The sequence below is a fragment of the Nesoenas mayeri genome (genome assembly GCF_963082525.1).
Source record: "Nesoenas mayeri genome assembly, contig: SCAFFOLD_41, whole genome shotgun sequence".
Classification (NCBI taxonomy): domain Eukaryota; kingdom Metazoa; phylum Chordata; class Aves; order Columbiformes; family Columbidae; genus Nesoenas; species Nesoenas mayeri.
This window is the reverse complement of record NW_027659957.1, coordinates 1,104,598-1,113,706: the sequence shown is the minus strand read 5'-3', so window position 1 is coordinate 1,113,706 and position 9,109 is coordinate 1,104,598. Positions and strand designations below refer to the sequence as shown.

Genomic DNA, 9,109 nt, shown 5'->3' with positions numbered 1-9,109 from the left:
AGGAACATAATATGCCCTTCAAAATACAGAAAAATTTCTGCTAGGTGCATTTTGAAATCCTCCTTCTTTGCTACATTATGAAACAGCTCAAATTAGTCTTGAAGACTTGAAGAAAATTACAGGAAGGGAAAGAGTTCATTAATACTTTCTGTATTTTAATGAGCCCCATGGTGTATTTGGCCCTTAGTCCATGAACTACAGATACTGAGAGGAGACTTAACAAATCACTCAGGAGGTAGAAGTCAGAAGCGCAGCTCAAAATACCTTGAAACATTGATTGACCCCACTGAGGGTCATTATTGACAAAGCCTCTCCATGGACTCGTTAGAGAAGATAATTGAAGGTTGTAATTGCAGGTAGGAAAAGGCACTGTACAGGTCATTCTGCTATGGCGAAAATCCTTGGTTTGTTTTACCAGCTAAAGGCCAAACCCTGACCCCAGGCCCTGGAAAGGCAGATCCCTCATGCGTGGCTCAGGCTCTTCCTGGAGCAGTGGGGTGTGAGTTTGAGCAAGGCCAAGTGTAGGAAACTGTGCAACCCCTCCTGGCTTCCCCAAAAAGGGGCAACGAGAATCAAAGTCCAGGGCCTCAAAACAGAGTTTATCCTGGTAGGTCTCAGAGACAGATACAATTGCCATAGCCAGGGGGACAAAGACCTTGGTCCTGTCTGGCCTTTCAGCACCACCAGAGCCCTTGGCCATGTCTAATTCATGTTTGCTGATACTGTCCCCTTCAGGCACCTTTGTACCTTCAGGCTGTTGACATCCATCTTGCTTTCCTACCTAGCTCTCATCCCAGCATTTCCTACTTTCACTGATGTCTCTCCACCCTCACTGCTCTTTCCTTGGAGCCCAAAGCCATGGGCTGATCCAGACTCCCTCTGCTTGACCTCTTGTACCACAGCACTGCCCTTGGACTGAGATGTCTTTTTCTGAACCTCCAATCTGAACCTTCCAAGTTGCACTTTGTGTTTCCTTCTCTTCCTACTACCAAGAAAAGCTCCATTATCTCTGAAACCACCCTTCAAGCAGTTGCAGGCTACTGCTCCAGTGCCCTGAGCCTGCACTTCACCAGGCTCAAGAAGCCCAGGTTTCTCAGCCTCTCTCAAAGGCCCCAAACCACATCCTGGCAGATCTTGGAAGTTTCTCTAGTTCCTCTCCATTCCTCCAGAAAAGGGAGTCCCACACCAAGACACACTAGCCCAGATGTGGCCACCACAGCACTGATTCAAAGGGAACGATAATTCTGTTGTTTTTTGGCCACACTCCTCCTAACGCAGCCCCACATGCCCTTGGCCTTACTCATGGTGAGCATGCACCACTGGCTCTATGGCATCCCTCGTCATGCCCAGCCCCTCCTGCTCAGAATCACTCCTGAGCTGTTCAGGTCCCAGCCTGCCCTCATGTGTGGGGTTATTCTGCCCCCAGTAAAGAACCGGCAACTTCTCCTTCTAAAATTTCATGAGGTTTTTATTGCCCAATCCCAGAGTTTCTAAAGGTTCTCCTGGAGTGAAGCTCTGCTTTGCCAGCTGTTAATGAGTCCTTATAGATGGCCGATCAGATTTGTGGTACCCCTGACAAGATCAGAGTATCAGGCATTACAAGCCACTCCAGATGACAGAAGGAGGTACTAGTTTAATTGAATAGCTGAACAAGGGAGAAATCCCCATGGTCAAATGCTGAGAAAGACCGAATGAGAATACAAAGGAAGCCAAACTCAGGCTAGAGAGGATATCTTGCTGGTATCCAAGAAGCTATGAGTGGCTGTTTCCATGTCTTCCCAAAGACTCGTCCTCTCCTGGCTTTTCACTTTTGAAGTAAAGGTACACAATGGGCTGCATTAGTGGGAGTGTGGCCAACCAGACAAGAGAGTTGTCATCCCCCTTGACTCAGCACTGCCAGATGGTTGAGGGAGGTCATCCTTCTTCTCTACTCAGCGCTGCTACAATTTGTCTCGCCCACTTCCCACCGGGTTTTCTAGCCCCCCCACATTGCCCAGCAGTCCTGCTTTGTCTTCTTGTGAAAAACATAGCCAGGAGACCATTCCCACCGTGTTGGACCAGGGAATACCTTCTACTATCCCTTAAACCAAAGACTTCTAGCAGAGGTCCATGGTATTCAAACTCCCCAATGACTACCAGGGCCTAAAATTGTGAGGCTTCCTCCAGCTGCCTAAGGGACAACTCATCCTCTTCACAACCTTCCTCAGGAGGTTCAGTGATCCTGACCAGAACAGCATTGTACATGGAGAGTTAGAGGTCCACATAACAGTAAACTAGAGTAGACCCAGGGCTGTGCCCATGTACAGCTTAGCCTTCAGTCTGTGTTGTGCTGAGCACACAGTTGTGTGAGTTGCAGGATAGACTGGGTTACAACAGAGAAGTCTGCAGGAAGCTCCCACCTGCTGCCAGTGATTAGGCCAACTGCATGTCCTTATCTTTATGTAAAACTGCAGCAACAAATTCACATGTGAAGAGCCTCTTTTAGGGCCAGTAGAATGACAGCTTGATTTCTTTCCTTTTAAGAAAACAAAGTGATCAGTGGAGCGAAATGGGATAACCCTTCCAGAGATGAGTTCTGCAAGACGAGCTGCACCAGCTGACCAGGCAAAAGTAACCTCACCAGGATCTTCCAAGCCACATGCCGTTCAACTCCAGAGACTGAACTGACTTCACAGCCACCTTCACAGTCCCATGCTGCTGGAGTAGCAGTTTCTAAGGCTCAGCTGAGCTCAGCACAGCATTCTCACCCTTTTGGTTTACAAGCTGATCAGACACAGGTCACCCCACATTCCTTTTCCCACACCATGAGACTGCTCTGGGACCTCATGTCCTGCCCCCAAGGTGCCAAGCAGCCTAAGTCCAGGTTAGGAAAGGGACTGAAGGTGAGGGATTGAGAGCATGGGAAGGAGGGCTTTGGGTGTTAGGCTTTCAGGTTAGGGATTCAGGATTAGAGCTCACCTTCCAGGGTTCAGGATTAGACAGAGGTTTAGCAGGAGGGTTTGGAGCTCTGCTAAAGGTGTCTGGTTAGTGTTTAGGGTATAGGCAGGCTTTGAGTGTTAGGGTTTTGTCAGGGCTGGGGTCAGGGCTAGGATGAAGGCCAGCATTTTCATGTGAGGGGTAAGTAAGGACAGAGGTGGGGTAAGTGTAAGGGGTTAGGGGTTTGGGCTTTGTTTTAGAGGTAAGGTTTCAGGCTAAGGGTTAGAGTAATGGATTCCTTTCAAGGTGAGGGGGAGCATTTAGGAAAAAGCTGAAACCTTTGCAGAAAAAAACTCAAGACAATCACTGAAAAAGTCTTCATTTCCAGCATGCTTAGTTTTTTATGAATTTTCAGATTTTTATTATTTTTTATTAATAGCACTAAGGCCATGTACCAGCAGTGGATCATGTTCTCTTGGTTTATGTGAATAATTTTAGGCAGCCACTTATGAAAACAAATTTTCTTCTGTATTTAGAGTGTAACATTCTGTCTATGTACTTCTGTTTCACTGGCTTTTCTCCATCCTCTCCCTTTTCTGTCTTCAAAGAGCTCTCCAAGGGAAGATTCCTTGCATCATAGATTCACTCAGATTGGAAGACACCTGAATGTCATCCTGACTGTGCTGCTTGAGGCAGGTGAACTCGATGGGGTAGCTCAAGGGCTCCCCGCAGTTTGCCTTTATCCACAAGGGACCATAAGCTGAGCTCTAAACCATCATACAGGCAGATAATGAAGATGTTCACAGGTGCTGGCTCAAGTGCAGGTCACTGAGGGATGCCAACAGTGACTGGCTGCCAGGAGGAGTCCATTCCACTGATGGCATCTGGGCCTGACCATCCAGCCAAACTGCCACACATGTTGTCATCTCTATTTTCCATCCAGATATCACCAATATGATTATGGTAGAACATGTCAAAGGCCTTGTTAAAGTCCAGGTACACAACATTCCCTGCTTTCCCCTCCCATGCAGGTTCTGCACTCTTTTTTGTTTCCTTCAAGTGCCTGGAGATGTCTGGAAGAGCATTTGCCCCATCACTTGCCCAGGGACTGAGGTGAAGCTGCCCAGCCTGTAATTCTACCAATCATCTTCCTTTTTAACCTACTTGAAGACAATTTTGATATTTTATTTCTCAGAGGACCACGGAACCTCCCTGATAGCCACAACTTTTCTGAGGTGTTTGAGAGACAGAGACACCAGCCAGCTCCACCAGCAACTCTCTGCCCCTTCCCACACCAAAGGCTCTCTCTATATCCTATCCTTCCAGGTGAGTTTCTGGGACACAGCAAATGCTGTCCAGGTCCTCTGGGCCTGTTCAGAAGGCAATGGGAGGTCAGCAACTCTGGCGGTCTCTGTGTGAACCTCAAAGCTTTCTTAAAATTCTTTCTCAGTGCTCCACTTCTGCTCAACCTTCCTGGTTCTTGGGCTGCAGGTTGAGCAGGGATGTGAGGATGGTGTAGGAAAAAGGCTTTGTCAAACTGTCTCAGGAGTGCTGTTCTGGCATCATGCAGTCAAACGTGAGGGTGCTGTAGAAAACAGTGGCACCGGTGAGGTGAGAGGGCCAGGTGGAGAAGGTCTTCTGCCTGTCTGCACTGGGGTGAAGAGCAGCGATGCATTCACAGGATGCCCATGTGAATGGGAGGGGAAAACTGGCTCTAAAATGGTGATTATGAAAACATGAGTGTCACAGTATTACTGCAGGAGATCTCCAGCAATGAAGCAGAATCACAGAAGTTGTGGGCTCCATTGGGGTCACAGAACTCTGGGGCAAGAATGAAATGTAGGGAATAGAAATCCCTATAGCCAAGGCACAGCTGCCTTCTGGAGACAGACCATCCAGTGCATGACTCTTGCATTCAGGTGGTTATTGGGGAAGTTACTTTCAACATGAAGTGACCTCGATACACTGTCCCACAAGCCTCCATGGCCTCCTCAGCAGTCGCTGATGGCATTTATGCTCATTCAGGTTCATCTCTCCCAACACATGATGTGCATGCTCATATCTTGCCTCAATACAAACCTGGACTTCTGATCTAGTCACTCGGTCTCCTTCCATGGAGGGAAGAACAACCTCTCTCAGCTGTGGTGAGAGGACAATGACCTACAAGGTGGTTGCAAGGGGCTGGTCTGTGACAATTGTCCTGGGGTAGGTGCCCCATGATGTCCAGGAGCTTGGGCACAGACCAGACCCTGCTCTGCTGGTCTTTCATGTCTCTCCCAGGAGGCCTGGCTGTGTGAGGACATTGCTGTGTGCCCCCACCATGCACACTCACACGCTTCATCTTTTCACGGGTGGTTTCCTCTCTGGGGCACTTTCCAGCCCAGCTCCTCGCCGGCTCTCCCCACATCCTGCTCTCACTCCAGTCCAGCAGGAAAGCCCAGTCTGGGCAGGCCCTGTAGAGTGAGATGGAAGAAACAGGTCAGTGACAGTGTCTCTCTGGCCGCCACGCTCAGGATGTCCCGATGCCCGGCAGCCTTCAGCACCCTGTGCCAGCCCCACTCCCCAGGACAGCACCGAGTCCTGGCCCCGGGGCTCTTCAGGCAGCTCCTGCTGCCCCATGCACAGGGCAGCCTGCGTCAAACTGGCACCCACGGCAGAAAAGGGTTTCTCTTTCCGTGCTTGCACACACACGGTGCCCTGCTCTTCTCCTGGGACAACCCATCTCCCCACAGAGCCTTTCCCCAAGGTGAGCACATCTGCACGGGCCTGGCCAGATGTTCCTGCACCCTGTTCCCACACTCCCCACAGCCCCCGAGCTGGGGCTTTTGCTCTGTGCAGTGAGTGAGCTGTGATGCCCAGGCTGTGGTGGCTCTGCAGGGACATACTGGTCAGGTTGACAGACAGACCCAGCTGATGCTGGTCACTGTCACTGTGACCGCCTCCCACACGAGCTCTGAGGTGGCCATGGAGGGTGCTCAGAGCTGCTCTGCCTTATCCACCACCTGCCTGGGTGCTGGACACCAACAACCAAAGCCTGAACCACCAGCTCTAAGTCCCTCGAAAGCCACACTGGGACCCTGATCTCATCCCACTGAGCCCACAGAAAACACAGAAAACAAAGCCTTTTGAGAGTCTATTCCTTACGCATGTTCTTGAGAGCATGTCACGGAGGCACCCCATAGGTTAATTTAAGGGACAAGAGAGTCCAAAACCAACTTTTATTAAACCGGTGCGAAATAGGGTTTTAGCACTCCAAAAGTGACTTAATTAAAGGTTCGGATATCAGTTGAGGAAAATTATTAAGGGGCAGCAACTAATACAAGAGGCGGTCCACAGAGTGCATGCACGTGGCTTCACTCAAAACAATGCCAGAGCCGGCCCTGAGTCCCGGAGAAGCACACACTTGCCTGAACACGGTGCGGGATTATTTTTAAAGAGATACACGTACTTGTAGTAACTACGGGAAGTGTACACTCGTGATTCCGCGAGGGTAAATTTATAATACACTCACAATCCTGCGAGGGTTAATTTACTTACACGTGCAAATGTGCACGGAATACTACACGTGCTTACGTGGAAGCACGGGAGGAAAATACACTCGCGGTTGTGCGAGGAAATAATTTAAAGTACACGTGCAAATGTGCACGGAAAGTTACACGTCCACATGTGCACGGAAGGAAAATAAACCCGTGATTCTGTGAGGATTAATTTTACACGTGCTCATATGGAGCACAGGAAGTTATACGTGCATATGTGCAAGTATAAATGCAAGCCTGAGTTTGTAATAAATGTCTCTCATTGCACCTTCCCGAGAGTCCGTGCCTCATTCACTGCACCCTCACTGACTGTTTGTTGAAACACAAAGCCATGGGCTGATCCCGACTGCCTCTGGGTGACCTCCTGCACCGCAGCACTGCCCTTCCACTGACGTTTCTTCCTCCTGATATCCAGAATGCACCTCCCAAGTTGTCCTTTTCAGTTATTATTTTTTTTTCCCTCTCTGGCCTCTTCCCACTACCATGGAAAGCTCGACTATCTCAGAAACTGCTCTGCAGGCAGGGACCCCAACCCGTCAGACTTCTTGTGGTCTTTAGCCTGACCAGAGAGAAGTAACCTCACCATGGACTCCTTATGCACCCATGGATGTTGAGAGACAGAGTGTTTCCCTTGTACACACAGATGCAGGAGTCACTGTGTCTCTCTGACCTCCTGCTGCCACTCCAGAAGTCTGGGAGGCACCCCAGCCCTTCCATTTGTCACCCTTCTCTGCACTTACATGAGATGTCTCATGGCATAAAGAATGGACACGGGATCTTCTGTTCCAGGAAGCACATCCCAGTGCTACATTCAGGTGGTTCCCCAAAGGATGTTACTCTCAACATGAAATCACATCAAGACACTGTCTGTCCCACTGACCTTCATGGAACCCCAAGGAATAGCTGATGGTGTTTCTGCTCACTCGGGTTCATCACCTCAGAAGCACTTTGTGCGTTTGTTTACATCTTGTCTACACAATGCAAACATGGACATCTGACCTACTCATTAGTTGTGCTGCCAGGGAGGGACAAAGAACCTCTTCAAGCTGAAGTGAGAACCCAGTGCTGGAAATGGTGGTTGTGAGAGGCCGGTCCATGACGATTGACCTGCAGCAGGTTCTCTAGGGTGTCCAGTGGACACGGGCACAACCACTCAGTGAGAAAATTATTTACATTACATATGCCATGCAGAAAATTATGGGCAGTTTATTGCTTCATAAAAAAGCCATTCATTAGTTGCCACACTGAATCCTTGATCTCCTTGTTCCTCACACTGTAGATGAGGGGGTTCACTGCTGGAGGCACCACTTAGTACAGAACAGACACCACCAGATCCAGGGATGGGGAGGAGATGGAGGGGGGCTCCAGGTGGGAAAATATGATAGTGCTGGTAAACAGGGAGACCACGGCCAGGTGAGGGAGGCAGGTGGAAAAGGCTTTGTGCCGTCCCTGCTCAGAGGGGATCCTCAGCACAGCCCTGAAGATCTGCACATAGGACAGCACAATGAACACAAAACAGCCGAATGCCACTGAGAAAGAAATCACAAGAACCCAGACTTCCCTGAGGTAGGTGTCTGAGCAGGAGAGCTTGAGGATCTGGGGGATTTCACAGAAGAACTGGTCCACAGCATTGCCCTTGCAGAGTGGTACTGAAAATGTATTGGCCGTGTGCAGCAGAGCAGTGAGAAACCCAGTGGCCCAGGCAGCTGCTGCCATGTGGACACAAGCTCTGCTGCCCAGGAGGGTCCCGTAGTGCAGGGGTTTGCAGATGGCAGCATAGCGGTCATAGGCCATGATGGTGAGGAGCCAATACTCTGCTGAAGCTAAAAAGACAAACAGAAACACTTGGGCAGCACATCCTGTGTAGGAGATGGCCCTGGTGTTCCAGAGGGAATTGGCCATGGACTTGGGGAGAGTGGTTGAGATGTAGCCCAGGTCAATGATGGAGAGGTTGAGCAGGAAGAAGTACCTGGGGGTGTGGAGGTGCTGGTCCCAGGCTATGGTGGTGATGATGAGGCCGTTGCCCAGGAGCGCAGCCAGGTAGATGCCCAGGAAGAGCCAGAAGGGCAAGAGCTGCAGCTCCCGTGTGTCTGTGAATGCCAGGAGGAGGAACTGGGTGATGGAGCTGCTGTTGGACATTTGCTGATTTTGGCTATGGGGGCTATCACAGAAGAAAAAGACAGTGAGAATTTTTGGGAGATTTCTCTGAGCAAAGTCTAAGCCATTTCTCACACATCCCCCCCCTGCTCCACACCCCCTTGTCCTTTTCCAGACCTTCCCTCAGCTCGGTGTCTGAGCCCTGGGTGGTGCTGGCTGGAGGGGCCGTGAGGAGCAGGGCCTGTGCCCGCTGGCTGCCGAGGAGTCAGCCCTGCTCTGCAGCAGTGGGGTCATGGGAACGGGGGCAGGGGACAGTCCTGGGGTTCAGCTTTGTCACATGAAGCTGCTCCTGGTCCAGAAATACCTGTCAGCATCGGCACTCCCAGGGATAAGGAAATGAGGTGGCAGAAGGCGTTTTGAGAGGTTTGGGGTTTTTTACAGCTCCTTCTCCCCTCTCACCCTGGGGAATGTTCTTGGATGTCAGAAACCATCAGCATTTCTGCTGCACTCAAGGAGAACAGAGCGAGTCCTGCAAGGCAAGAGGATGCCTGTGGCTTAGT

The 9,109-nt window shown here is 50.2% G+C and overlaps 1 protein-coding gene across 1 annotated transcript; it reads right to left on the bottom strand.

Moving 5' to 3' along the window:
- Nucleotides 1-7,760: 7,760 nt before the first annotated feature.
- On the bottom strand, nucleotides 7,761-8,591 carry LOC308052616 (olfactory receptor 14J1-like; the record flags this gene model as incomplete). The annotated part of the gene is made up of 1 exon (XM_080364674.1): nucleotides 7,761-8,591. The coding sequence occupies one exon, from the start codon at nucleotides 8,589-8,591 to the stop codon at nucleotides 7,761-7,763; it is 831 nt and encodes a 276-aa protein (XP_080220800.1).
- Nucleotides 8,592-9,109: the final 518 nt, after the last annotated feature.